This window comes from Phascolarctos cinereus, unplaced genomic scaffold (genome assembly GCF_003287225.1).
Source record: "Phascolarctos cinereus isolate Bilbo 61053 unplaced genomic scaffold, phaCin_HiC Scaffold_1;HRSCAF=81, whole genome shotgun sequence".
In the NCBI taxonomy this organism is placed as follows: Eukaryota; Metazoa; Chordata; class Mammalia; order Diprotodontia; family Phascolarctidae; genus Phascolarctos; species Phascolarctos cinereus.
The window spans coordinates 143267468-143282891 of record NW_027555514.1 but is presented as its reverse complement, the minus strand read 5'-3'; the positions used below and the strand labels follow the sequence as shown (position 1 = coordinate 143282891).

General features: G+C 35.0%; 1 protein-coding gene across 5 annotated transcripts in view; it reads right to left on the bottom strand.

The window, feature by feature from the left end:
* Positions 1–15424, bottom strand: part of SRPK2 (SRSF protein kinase 2) — a 228439-nt gene that overhangs the window by 158640 nt on the left and 54375 nt on the right. Inside the window, exon 1 of one of the 5 annotated variants that reach the window (XM_020984549.2) lies at positions 4465–4718. The exons of 3 other annotated variants lie outside the window; for them this stretch is intronic. In XM_020984549.2, coding sequence (XP_020840208.1) covers positions 4465–4502 — 38 coding nt within the window. In that variant the 5' untranslated portion in view covers positions 4503–4718. Of the gene's footprint in view, positions 1–3885; positions 3957–4464; positions 4719–15424 lie in introns of those variants that run through there. One more of the 5 variants, XM_078154483.1, reaches the window with a different exon arrangement.

Here is a 15424-nt window from a genome sequence, read left to right as displayed (position 1 = left end):
ACTATTTGGTATTTTTTTTTTCTGTTGTGTTTTGTTTCCTCTTTCTGGTGGTTCCTCGTATTAGTTCTAATTCTTACAACATCACTAATGTGAACATATGTTTAATAGGAATGTATATGATTTTGTGCCATCTTGGGGAGGGAAGTGGGGAGGGAGGGGGAGAAAAATTTAAAACTCAAAAGCCTATAGAAGTGATTGTTGATAATTCAAAATAAATTATTATTTTTTTAAAAAACCATTAGTTTAAAAACAGAGAGGTAGATAAAAGGAGCAGAATAGGCAGTGTTCAGTAACCAGAAAATATAAAGTACTTAGGGAAGAACTCCCTATTTAACAAAATCTGTTTGGAAAACTAGATAGCAGTCTGGCAGAAATTAGGCTTAGTCCAATACCTTACATCATTTCACAATACATTCTAAATGGATACATGACCTTAATAATAAAGATCATACCATAAGAAAAACAGAAGAAAGTCATACACCTTTCACAGCTATGGGAAGGGCATATGTTCTTAAACCAAACAAGACTTAAAGGCAATTACTATTACTAAGGATATAACAGATAACTTTGATGACACTAAACTGAAAAGTTTCTACACGAAAAAAAAAAATTAACGTACCTAGGATAAGATGGGAAGCAGTCAAATGGCGGTAAAAATTTTTTTTCACAAATCTCTCTAAAAAATGTGTTTCTTATAAGAAATTAGCAGATATATACAAATATAGATACACATTTATATAGGCACACACATGCAAACATACGATCGAAGGCCATTACTTATCTATTGATAAGTGTTCAAAGAATACCAACAATTCTCAAAAAAAGTGCAAACTACTAAGAACCATATGAAAAAATGCTCCAAGTAACTAATAATAATAGAAATTAAAATCAAATAATCCTAAGAAACTGGTACACTGCATATCATGGAAATTGGCAAAAAATACAAAATATGGCAATATTTAATGTTAGAAGAATTATAGGAAGATAAGTACTCTAGTGTATTGTTGATGTAGCTGTGAATCAGTGTAACCATTTTTGAAATCAACAGGGAATTATGCAAATCAAGTGGCTAAAATATACACATTCTTTGAACCATAGATTGCACTATGGAGCTGATAACCAAAAGATGACTGACATGAAAAAGGTACACATACATACACACAAACATATAGATATACATATACATGTACACATATGTATGTGTGTGTATATATATGTGTGATAATATTCTTGCTTATAGAAAATAATTCGAAACAAATTGGATGCCCATGGATTAGGAAATGACTAAACAAACTGTGGTACATGAAAACAATGGAATGTTATTGCACTATAAGAAATGACATGTGAGGAATACAGAGAAGGGTGGAAAGATCTATCCAAACTGATGCAGAGTGAAGTAAGCAGAGACAAGAAACGATATATACAAAGACTACACCAATGTAAATAGAAAGAAACACACAAGAAAAATCAAAAGCGAACGTTGCAAAATTACTAAGAACAAGTATGACATCAAAGAAGACACCCCAACTACACCCCTTTTCAGAAAAGAGAGATTCACAACTTTGGTACACTGGTACTTTTTCAGGCTTTTCAGATATATTAATCAATTTTGCCAATGTTTTCGCTTGTCTTTAAAAAACATCTATTATATGGGGAGGTTTCTCTTGGGAGCAGAAGGAAATGAGGTATTAGGGGAAATTTTGGTAATGTAAAAAATCAATAAAATTTGCTTTTTAAAAAATCAATAATTCTTTTAAAGAATAATGAGGAAAAAATAATTTTCTTTTATTATTTCTCAGTCACAATTAATTCCATTTTTACCTACTTTCCTCAACACTGCCAATCTCTCTAAGTAAATAAAAATTTGTGGCACAAAAATCATGAGGTTCATGATGCAGAAACTTCCAGATTTTATATAGAAAACTTTCATGTTTGAGGGTGTTGATGTCTTTATTTCAATTCCTGCAGTAATAAAGGATTATCCCTTCCCTCACAGGAAACAATACTGATTGCGTAAAATGATGATTTCTGGTCTCTTCAAAGAGTCACCACTATGACTACAATTTCCTTCAAAAAGTCAGAAGTTTTATCACCAACCTTCCTAATATACACAATGGAAGTTTCCCAATGCTGATGTAAATTCCAAATGTAACTGCCTTTAAGACTACTGCCATATCTCCAAGATTGCCAACTTGGAAAAGATAATATTAAAGCAAGGATTTTAACTCAGAAATTTCTACATTCTAAAAATACAGAAAAATGGGAGATTCATCTATGAAAATTTTTATAGATAGCCCTGAAAAAAGTAGTTTAAAGTACAAAATTCCTGAGCACAACATATCATCAAGAGTTTCAAGTCATCTGAATTTCCTTGTTTTTAAAATGAAGTCAAGCACTTAAAATTCTCTTGATCTTTCTCTAGATATCCTATTTTCATGTTTGTTTCCTTTTTTTCACCTTAGATGCTTGAAAAGAAATCTGACAAGCCAGAAGGTCTAATCACAAAATAATGTTTAGTTTGGTATCTAGATCAACTACAAACTACTTTATTTTCAATTTATTATCTAATAAGTCAGCTTTTGTAAAAAATATATATATATATTGACGTACATACTCTTTTGTCCAACCACTTTAAAAAATAGCCCAAGGAAAATTATGTGCCAAGTTATTGTATATACATTGTGCTTAATTTCTAAATGTAATCATAACTACATATTTTCACCCTTTCCCCAAGATTACAATAAGAGACTGGGCAGCAATATGAACTATTCAGTTAACAAATTATTTTTAATACCTTCTTTTCCTACAATAAATTATTCCAGAAATATTTCAGTCATTCCTAATTTTTCTCTCAATGGCATTCATTCACTCTATTCAACAAGTTTCTTTAAAGAATTCATGTTCCTCCAAAAAGGTAATATATTAACTGCTATCAATATCAACCAATCATGAACCTTGTTCCTATTATCCAAAGCTCTAATAACAGCTGGCACCTATCTTCCTCACTACTGAACCTCCCCCCACCCCCAATCTTCATATCCTCCCATCACCACCATTTTACTGGCACCACAGTCACAGGACATAAGATTGTTTTCTTTTTTCCCCTTAGCAAACAGAATGTTTAATATCTTATGGCTCGTCACAGATCTGAAGTGAGAAATGTGCAAGAAACAAACCTCCTGAATTTTTTTTTTATTTTAGAAAAGAAAATCATCACGTCAAACTCTAATTTCCAGAAAAGGACAACAAAATTCCCACCATTTTCCCTATTTATTCAGCTATGGTTTTTTTTTATCACATAAGAAATTTATGCAATGTCTTTAGTCTAAGGACACAAACCTACCTCCTCATTCTACTAATTAATTCATTTAAAGTGATCATTTTGTCTAAAAGACTACTCTTTATATACTACTTCATAAAATTAAATCCTCTTTATGAGTACATTATATCTTCAAGCATTCTGCCTAAGGTATTTTATTATTTTTAATTTTAAACTACTTATGTTTCTGTAGTTTTAAAAAAATGCAAAAATATAGAATTTACTGCCCCCCAAAATAAATAGCTTGTTATTCAACTGCAAAATATCAATATTCAGTATATACTAAATAAATGATAAAGGAAAACAACATAACTTCTTTAATACTCTGAATATGTAATACTATTTAGTATACATATTTCTGGTAAACAGTAGCAAATCCATTTTACTGTTTATTATACCAAGATAATCACTACAGCTTTATTTCAGTTCCAAAACAAAAATTTCTTGGCTCTACTTCATGTAGCAAAATACTAAGTAAATGTGAAATATCTACTAAAAAATATAATCATTTGATTGACAGATGAAATAATTGCTTTAAAAATACTTCTGAGTCATTTTGTCCTTACCTGCAGGCATGAACCATTACCGCATGCAGTGACTGTTCCATTTCCTAGCACAGACTTGAAGAAGCATCATATCTATCTCACAGAATGTGACTAATCTGTGGGTTTGCAATTCCTAAGCTATTTACAAAGGGCACTCCCTTTCCATATAACAACATGTTTAGCACGATAAAAAAACTCAATTTTTTCAACCTGGATTTAAGAGATAACCTTAGTAATTGTGTACCAGCCCCCTAAAAATAAAGGAAGAAAAAAATCTAATGCTGGCAATTTTTGTAAGAAATCAAGGAATTCTTTATTGTTAAAGAAAATTTTTTTAAGGTTTCAATGTCTGCTATACATAAACCAGCAGTATGCTATATAGTCATTTGCATGCTGCAGCTGGTTGGATTTCACTATTTGTTTAAAAAAAAAATCCATAATCCTCTGCAAAGAAAGAACAGTTTGACCAACATAAATACAACACAAAAACCCAGCATACAATAAAACACATTATATCAAACTTGACAAGAAAAAAATAGACTGGTTTGCTTCTTAGCAATGCTACACCATTAATTGTTCATGCAAGAGATGTAGCTGTACCTTTCTGAAGAGGACGACTTCTCAGAGTTAACTGACATCAGCAGCTCAATCTTCTGCTTGATTTCTGGAAAAATCAGAAAATATTCACAACCAAGACTGCCTGCCCTTGCTATCCAAAGTCTTTTATCAAGAGATTTTTCTTCTCTAATCCCTTTTGTTCAGAATGAGGCCACAAGATTCGCAGTACTTCTGTAAAGACTGTGATTCAATGGTGCTATAAAGGAAAAAAGCTCCAGAGGCATCAGGCCTTGCTAAACTATGCACATGACTGTTTATGAAAGCAGGAAGTACCATTTCGTTTAAGCAGGGGGGTGTTTTTTCTTTTAAGGTTGAACTAACATAAATTTGCAAGACAATTCTGGTTTCTGCAAATTTAAATTCAAAGGACAAATTATAAATTATGCAATGACTAGACCAAATAGCTCCCAGAGACTAAGTAATTAAGTTCTAGACAGGAATACATATATAGTCATCCCTCGGCTGCCTCCATTTCACAAGACCTGAAAAATATGGCTCTGTGAATCATTTTTGTTGCTTAAGAATAAAATATTAAATCAGTATTCCAGTTTATAGAATAAAAAATAAAGGATGAACAAGGATTACAGTTCCCTGTTTGTCCACAATTAAAATTATGTACGATGTAGCATTTTCAAACATACCAGTTGAATGAGTTCTCATTTTATACCTTAAGAGTTCTACCCCCTCCTTCTGGCTCAATACAGTACCAGGGAACAGGAAGCCCAAGTAAATGAGCTGATACATTATACTTTGCCTTTTAGGAAGAGACTGACAATGCCAACCAGAAGAGAAATGAAATGCTGGTTCAATTTTATTTAAAGATAATTCCTTATCCTGAATTAGAAAAGGGTAGGTAAAGAGCAAGAACAATGTAAAAAAAAGAAGAAAAAAATCTACAGTGTGTTGCAAGAAATTCACTGAATTCAAACATGCATTTATGTGGATATATAAGACAAATGTGTGTGTGTGTGTATATATATATATATATATATATATATATATACACACACACGCAATATGTGCAATTTACTGATTTTTTCTATGTAGATGTTTATGATATGCATCAATATAGATATGTATCTATTTTTCTATTTATTTCTCTATATAGATTTTATATATATCAATATGTATCAATATATAGAGAGAAAAATAACTAGATTGCATATATATGTGAATAGAGAGAAAAAGGAAGTAGAGAAAACAAATTGCATAAATACATGCTTGGATTCAGTGAATAATTATGTTATATGTTGTGTATTGAATTTTAATATACCTTATATATGTATAGATATAGATTTTTTTTTTTTGCACATACTGTGAAACTATGGACAAGTTGCTTAACCTGTCAGGGTCCCAGGCAACTCTCTAAATACATAATTTTTCTCTGAAAAATCATTAAAAGTGTATTTTCATATTACAAAGATCACAAACTAAACATCCGACAGAATTTCACTGAAATATTTTAAAACTTCAAAGCAGATCTCTTAATATAGTACTTTTTAAAAATGCAGGGATGAGAGGAATTCTTGGAGAAGGAAGAGAAGTTTAGAGAAAAACAACGCCTACAAAACAAATCTTAAAACTTTCAAAGATACCAGAATCTGGACTCATACACTCTAGTAAAAGATTCAGAAGAAAAGGAGAAATAAATAATAAAAATCATTACAGAATTGTATAGGATTTCCTTTATGGTATTAAAATTCAGGAGTATGAATTTAAACTCTGTTATTTTTGCACTGTTTATTATAAAAATGCCCCAATTTTCTTTCACTTTCAAGACAGTGACTAAATATAACTTCAAAAATAGGAAGGTCAAATATTTTTTAAAAGGTTTAACTTTTTTTATTCTGATAAAGGCAAAAGGCTTAAACTAATATATATATATATATATATATATATATATATATATATATATATATAAGTATACGTATCTATAAAATAAGTATAACTGGCATCATCAAGGAAATCCCTGATCTGCTGTACAAAGGCACCAGGCATGGTAATGAATGCGTGTACGCTGGCTCCATAGAGAGGGATACATTCTGGCCCCTGGTTGGTCCTCAATTATCCTTATAACCCAGTGTGCTTTCAAAGCTGTTTGACAATTGAGCCCTTTGAGCCCACTATATGGGGTATATTCAGAGTAAGGAAAGACAGCTTCCAGATTATCTTTCAATATAGCCTCTTGGACTTCAAGTGTCTTTCTTCACCCCACCCTACCCCCTAACCTCTCCCCTGCCACCAAACTCTTAGCAATAGTAATTGCACTTCTAATAGTAATAATATGTACCTGCCTAGGCAAAACTGAGACAATACCTCAGGTCCCAAGTTGTCTCTTATGCTTTGTGTTTCTTTCCTTGAGCCCAGGTTACCAAACAGAGATCCTGGAGCTGTGTTTACTAGCACTCTGTCAGTTACAGCTAAATTCAAGTGAAGAGGGCTGGTTGCCCAGTAGGTAATGTTCAGGGACAATTCTCAGAAGGGCACCACTGCTAGGAAGATTCTGCAGTTGAAAAGACTAAAGAGCTATGCATGGCTAGCCAGAAGACCTGGACTTCTAAGTTTCTTGTACCGGGCTGATATGAAGTGCAGTCCTACAAAGTTGTCTTTTAAGTCCCCTACAAAGTACAACAAGAGTGATGGGACACCATTTCATGTTTTATACTGTTTCATGTTTTAACCATTTGTCAGCATATGCTTCTGAGTCTTTCATTTACAGTATTTCTTTTGAGGGTAGAGGAATTAATCTGTCCTATACCTAAATCTAGGTACCTTGAGTACCTTCTCTAGAAGGGACCCTGTTAATTCCTTTATGAGGAGACACCAGACATAAGCCATACTCAACTTTTAAGAGATTTTTTTTCCTGGAACTTGCAGGGTAGAGTAGAGATAGAATGAACTAGACAGTTTAAGGAAAAAAAACCTGCTCCCCTTTCTTTGGGTCCAGGCTCCCACAGGAGTAACACATTTACCTGAGCCCAGAGCAAGAGCCCTTTTGTGAGAAAGGAACATCCCACAGATAACAAAAGAAGAGATTTTAACATATAACACAGTGCTAGGTTCAAGTCTTGCCTCCCAAAACATACAGTCCTTGTGATCCCAAGCAAGTCACGCAACCTCTTCAGTATTCCAGAAAATTATCTAAGATTATAAATTGCAGAACAGCGTTAGTTCTATACTGGTAGAGGAAATTTCCTTGCCTCAGGCTAGCTTCCTACAACAATGAAACTACAGGTCTAGATCTTTCCTAAGCCTGACTAAAGTATTAAATTATAAAAGTCTATGGAAAAAAAAATAGATGGCACAGTCATACTGTAATTCTCAACAACTTTACAAATGCTAGAAAGAAATGCTCTCACCTTAAATCTATGCTACCCAACCTGGCATATAATCATAATGACTGTACCTTGGCGACATGTACACTGTACACTGGGAAACTAAAAACCAACAAGGGCTCCAAGTATTCAGAAAAGTCCAATCAACACAGCACATAACTGTGCAGTGCCCCACTGGCACATGGCATTTTCATTATGGTATCCCTGAAAAGAAAATGGAGTGTCCAGGTATACCCACAAATACAAAGATGCTCATCATGTTTATATCTTCATATCCTTTGTAGCCACTGCTATGCCCTGCTCCATTCGTGTTATACTTTAGCAATAGTCTACTTTGAATTTCTGTTCTAGATCATTCCTTTAGCATTAATTGACCAGACAATTATAAAATCATGTAATTTGTTTAAAGCTAAAGAACTTACTGGTTTTCTAGGGATGATTACTTGCAGTGTTGGAATTAGAGGGAAACCTTAAAGATTATTTGGCCCACCCTCTTTAACAAGTAAAATAATTAGCCCAAATCAGTCACTCAACCAACAGGCCCATTATTAAAGGCACTGGGGAAATGAGAACAAAAACAAAACAATTCCTGCCCTTAAGGGAGCTTATATTCTATGAAGGAAAATGTATATGTAAAGGATAAATAAATTAGAAGTAAATAAGAGAGGGAATACACTAGTATTAAGAAGGGCTGGGAAAGACTTCCTATAAAAGATGGGATTTTAGCTGGGACTTAAAGGAAGCCAGGAAAGCCACTAGGTAGAAATGAGGAAAGAGAGCATTCCAGCATGGCAGACAGCCAGAGAAATTGCTTGCTTAGAACCCAGCTATGGAGCGTTTTGTTCATGGGAGAGTAAAGAGGCTAGCGTTACAGGACAGCTCTCAGACTCTGCCCTGAATCAGATCACTTTGGGAGCAATGAAAGTTTGTAGGTCTCTAGTCCATCCCTGAGATCCCGCAATAACAAAACACAGAGGAAAGCAGCAACAAGAAGTACACAGTGCCTCACTGTAACATCAAGTCCAGCCATGAAACTGGCTAAAAGAATGAACAAACAAAAAAAGACTTCCCCTATAAAAAGCTATTATGGTGATAGGCATGCTCAAGACCCATATCCAAAAGAGAATAACTAAAAAAAAAAATACACACACACACACACACACACACACACACACACACACACACACACACACACACACACCCACCCCCAGCAAAGCCTCAAAGGAAAACATAGCTTTGGCACAAATTCAACTAGAATTCCTAGAAAGAGTAAAACAAAACTTAAAAAAAAAAGACTTTTAAATTGTTTTATAGATAGAATAAGAACACTTGAAGAAAAAAGAAAAGAGAACCATGGAAGAAAGAATTGGAAGAGCTTGGCACAAAAGGTCCAAAGTCTTGCCTAAGCAACAAATACCTTAAAAATTAGAATGGACCAAAAAGCAGCCAACAGTTTCATTTCACAACAAGAAATAGTAAAACAAAATTAAAAGGTTGAAAAAATAGAAGAAAGAATAAGGTTATCTCATAGTAAAAAAATAAAGAACTGACCTGGAAAACATATAACGGTGACAGAGATGTTCAAGACACAAATAGAAAAGATTACTCCAAAACATCCACAAGCAAAGCCTCAAAGCAAATTACAACTTGGGCACAAATTCAACCAGAATTCTTGGAAGAGATAATTTGAGAATTTTTTTAAGAGTTTAATTTTTTTTAAAGGCAATTGAGGTTAAGCGACTTGCCCAGGGTCACACAGCTATTAAGTGTCAAGTGTTTGGTCTGAGGCCAGATTTGAACTCAGGTCCTCCTGACTTCAGGGCCAGTGCTCTATCCACTGCAACACCTAGCTGCCCGTAAATTTTTTTTTTAATAGAGAGAATGAGAACACTTAAAGAAACAAATGGAAAAGGAATAAGAGCTATGAAATAAAGAATTAGAAAGTGAAAGAACAGTTTGGCATAAGAGGTCCAAAATCTCTCCTAAACAACAAGCTCCTTGAAAATTAGGACGGATGAAACAGAAGCCAATGACTTTATGATGCAACAAGAAATATTAAAACAAAGTCAAAGGGCAGAAAAAAATATATAGAAGAAAGTATCTCACAGCAAAAAACATCTGACCTGGAAAACTGATCAAGGAGGAAGAAATTTATGAATCACTGGACTATTTGACTAAAAAAAAAGAAGCTTAGACATTCTAGTTTAAGAAATCTCAAAACTGTCTACATCTCTTAGAACCAGAGGACTACACAGAATTATAAAGAATCCACAGATCACTGGCTGAAGAAACCTCAAAATAAAAACTCCCAAGCCAAAATTCAGAGCTTCCAGGTAGAAGAAAAAAAAAATACTCCAAACTTCCAGAAAGGAAGAATACAAGTATGAAAGAGCTACAGTCAGGATTACACATAATTTAGCAGTCATGAAGTAGTAATATGAGCTACAATGAAGATTAAATTACCTAGCAAAACTATATATAAAACTACAAGAGAAAAATGGACCTTTAATGAAACAGAGGATTTCCAAGTATTCCTGATGAAAAGACCAGAGTTGAGGAGAAACTCTGAAGTTCAAACACAAGAGTGAAGAGACACACATAAAAATGGTAAATACGAATGAACAAGGATAACAGACTAAACAGAGATAAACTGCTTACATTCAAATAAGGGAAGATGATACTTGTCTTCCCTCTGAACTCTGTCAGAGTCAGAGTTTAAAGAAAGAGTTCTATTAGACACTGAGGAGTGGGGAGAAGGAAAAGGAAGATTAAGGAAAACTCTCAAATAATCAGGGTACACAAATAAACATATATACAAACAAGGGAGAAGAAGCGAGGGAACAGCCAACACTTGAACCTCACCCTCATCTGATGGTCAAAAGAAGGAAGAATACACACACACAAACTGAGCTGGATACAGAAATACATTTCACTCAACAGGAAAATAGGAGGGAAAGGGGAGAAGAAGGAAGGGTATAAACTAGTAGGGTGGATTAATCCTAAACAAAACAAACACTAAGAACATACAAAAATACAGCTTTTCAGGGCAGTTTAAGTGGTGCAGTGGATACAGCACCAGCCCTAGAGTCAGGAGGACCTGAGTTCAAATCCAGTCTCACACCAGACACGAAGCTTACTAGCTGTGTGACCCTGGGTAAGTCACTTAACCTCAATTGCCGGGGTGGGGGGAACATACATACATACATATATATAGATAGATAGATATAGATAGATATAGATATATAGATAACTTTTTGAGGAGGTAAAGAATGGGAATCTGAGGGGTGCCCATAAATTGAGGAATGGGTGAACATATTATGGTATATAAATATGATGGCATACTATTGTGCTAAACTCTTATCAACACAATGACCACCCAGGATTCCAGAGGACTAATTAGCTAAACATGCTACTCACCTCCTGATATAAAGAGATGAAGGACTCAGAATGAAGAATGAGATAAATATTTTTGGGACATGGCCAACGTGGAGATCTGTTCTGATTGACTATATATGTTTTAATTGGTTTAGTCTTTCTTATGTTCACCTGGGGGAGAGGTTGGAGGGTAAGGAGTCAGATCTTGGCTGATTATTTTTTTTTATTTTAAATCTTATGGAGGAAAATAAAGGATTAGGAACACTATTACTTCATAAAACAATGAAAATCAGTAGAGGAAAAAATATGTTTACAAGAAAGCTTGGCATTAAAACTGCTTTACAACCCAGTTCTACATACCTCTCTAAACTTATTACTATTAATAATAACACTAATAATAATAGTACCTAACATTGATATAGCACTTTACAGTTTCCAAAGCAAGCAACATTATTTCATTTAAGTTTATTATATATGTCACTCCTCTTCAAACATTCTTCAATCCACCCAAACTAATTTTTCTGCTGTTCCTCATACATCATCCATCTCCCATCTCTGTACCTTTACATTGGCTGTCTATTGGATAGACAACCCCTAAAACTAGTTCATCATTATTTGTGGTATCTTAATAAATACCTCAAAACTAAATAGGAAGACAGCAATCTAGATATTTGTCCTTGGGAAATTAGAAAGTACATTTAATGACATCAAGCTTAGGTCTGAAACAAAGGCCTACCCTTTTTAACATCAATATGCCATATACCTACAAGTCACTGAATATCATTGTCTCTGGAGAAATAAAAAAGCATAATACAGAAGAACACAATAGGCATAAGTAGGCTAAAACATATTACCCATGAAGAACCACAGAAAAGAAATGGCATAAAGACTATCATAAAGATATATAAGCAGAAAACTAGATCAGGCAATAATGTAGTAAAAGAAATGGATAGCTTGTGAACAGTACAGCTGTTCTAATGGTATTCATAATATTAATGATGATGATGATGATAACAATAGCTAGAATTTATATAGAGCTTTTAAGGTTTGCAAAGAACTATACATATATTACATCATTGGATCTTCACAACAACTCTGTGAAGTTGATGCTATTACTATGCCCACTTTATAGATAAGGAAACTGAGGCTGAGAAGGATTAAGTAACTTGCCCAGAGTTATACAACAAGTGTTGTAAATATAAAGGAAAATGCTGTAGACTCCCACCCCCATGGAAGATGCACAAGAGAACATAGACAAGATTTACCCAGGACAAAGTTACAATCTGAACCACTGGAGAGAACATAGTGATGAAATCACAAGTCCACCAAAGTATCTAGCAGCATTATAAAAATCTAACAAAAAAGCCACTCAGGAATTCACACAAATTTCTAATTTTATATATATATATATATATATATATATATATATATATACATATATATATATATATATATATATATATATATATAAAATCTAACATCAAAACAGCCAAAGAATATGAAAGGCAGTTCTACAAATTAATGACACAAAATATTGATAACTGAAAAATTAAGATACCCTAGTAATTAGAAAAATATAATTTTAAAAATTGAGATATCATATGGCATCCATTAAATTGTCAAAGAAAGGGCCAGCTAGGTGGTGTAGTGGATAGAGCACCAGCCTTGGAGTCAGGAGGACCTGAGTTCAAACCCATTGTCAGACACTTGCCAGTCACTAGCTGTGTGACTCTGGGCAAGTCACTTAAACCCAACTGCCTCACCAAAAAAAAAAATTGCCAAAGATAGTTGTAAAAGAATAAAAGCACTGGCAAGCAGAATAGTATATTGAAAAGAAAGCTAGCCTCAAAGTCAGGAACCTTCTTCTGACATGCTAACAAGTCACTAAAAACTCTCAATGATCCAGGCAATCTCTAGGACTCTAAGATGCCATCTGCATTAGTATGTTTCCAGACAATAAAACGATAGAGTAAAAAAAGGGCAGAGAGATAGTGGGAGGGAGGGAGAGACAGTAGTAGTACTACTTTGACTACTGCTGCTGCTGCTACTACTGCTACTACTTCTTCTTCTTCCCTCTTCCCCCTACCCTTGCTCTGCTACTTCTTCCATACTTCTTCTACCACTACTACTACCACCACCACCACCACCACCACTACTACTACTACTACTACTACTACTACTACAACTACTACTACTACTACTATCACTCTATCTTCCCAGGATCCAAGCCTCCATATCTCACCTCCTGGTTACTACCGGCTCCCGGACATGCCACCACACACCTAAATTTTTTGGTACTAGTTTTTATTTTCCATTCTTGTTGGCACTACACAGATAAAGCGTGATTCTTCACAGTCCTAGATTTCTCTGTAACTGTGGTATAGGGGGGAACTACTAGCCAGTGAGTCTAGTCCTTATGAGTATGTGCAATACGCTCAACTGTTGCAATCTCCATGTAAACTTTGGAATATGCACAGACATTCTGTAACTTAACTTGTTCTGCCAACCATGAAATAAAGAGGAGCCTTTGACTGATGGAGAAACCCTAATTGGGCTGCATTCAAAATGTACTATCAAGTACATCAAGTCTCTTGCTTTTGCTCCTTTCCTTCTTGTCAATATCTGTGGAGACAAAACTTTCAGTAAGCCTCTAGACGGGGATAAACCTTGGGCTCTCTACATCCAAGTCTGACACGTGGCCCACAAATGAGTCTCTTTTCTTTGTGAACATTTTTTCCTGTTTTAAAGGTATATAACAGATAATTATGACCTTGTGAGCTTAAGGCCATAATGGTAGCCACATGGGAGTAAAGACTACACTAGGTTTTATAAATAGATAGCCTACATTAAGCCCTGAAGAAACAACATTCGAGAACCAGCTCAGTAGTAGCTGAGGACTCATCTTAGCAATTTTTATGCTGCATCTGAGAGTGAACTTGGTGGGACCAAAACTATATAAAAATTATTTTAAATTTGAGCTGACTCTTCCCAGAGACTGAGGCAGAAAGGAGGAAGGAAGAGTGTTTGCTGTCCCCCAGGTGTTTGCAGAGGGTGATGTTTAATACTTCAGTTCTTGCTGTATCTTCATAGAAAAAATAAAAACCTTTATAAAAGCTAATCAGTGTTAATTTGTTAAATACAACTTAAATATTAATCACTGATAGTTAACAATGGGTGAAACACACCAGAATACGGTGAAACACAACAGAACGAGGACTAGAGGTGATGGTGTTAGAGAAAGACAATCCAACCATTCAGGGTACCCCAGAACCCTAAAGTGAAAATGTAGCTGGCTTTACTCTGGGAGACTGAATCCAGAGTCTTGCTTCATCTCAATGGGTCTTCCCTCCTCCACTACTACCACCCAAAAAAAGAAAAAAAGGGAGGGGATCTTTTCTTTTGGTAAAGACTGTTTATATGTAGTTTATTAAAGGATATACCAAGTGGCATTATGCACCAGAGTATACCATAGTGCTAAGATTTTATCCACAATCACAGATACAGCCAAAACTGCTTTCAACTTGTGTGACATCATCACTTTACTGGGGAAATAAGAATCACAGAATTTTTTCTCATTTTACTAGGGAGGAAACTGAAACCTAAAGAGGTAAAGTGAGTTGCCCACATTCACACAAGTAGCTATGTGACTTTGTTAGAGCAAATATGAAAGAATCTAGGCTTCTTGACTCCCGGTACTGTGTTATTCCTAGAATATCATAAACTATCAGCTCCCTCATTTATTAGTGAGCCAAAAATGACTAGATTTCTTTGCAACCTCCTCAGTTTTCTGAACTTCTCTGGTGACAGAAAAGACAATCCCTTACAGCTCAATAACTCCTCCCTCTTTCCAGTGCCAAAGAGATCCTGTACCTAGGCTGCAGAAGTCTGCTCCAGCCTCAACAGCCAGCTTAGCCACAGCCCTTCAGGAGCAAAAACTTGCTGTGGGCAGCAACCCAGAAGCACCATCACGGCAAAGCTCTGAACTGCAAATCCCAGGGAAAACAAGCTCTGAACTACAGGTGCTAGGTCAGAGAACTGAGAAGTAGAGGGACAGGTAACCAGGACAGGACACCATGTAGTACTCCACCAAGTCTGAGGAAAAAAAACAGCATTTAGTTGGGGACAGTTCTGACCACCCAAAATTCATTTGGGGCAGAGACTTAGGCTAGTGGACCATGAATTGCCCAGTATGGGAGGAGGCCAAGAGGCTGTGACATCCAAGCTCTACAATC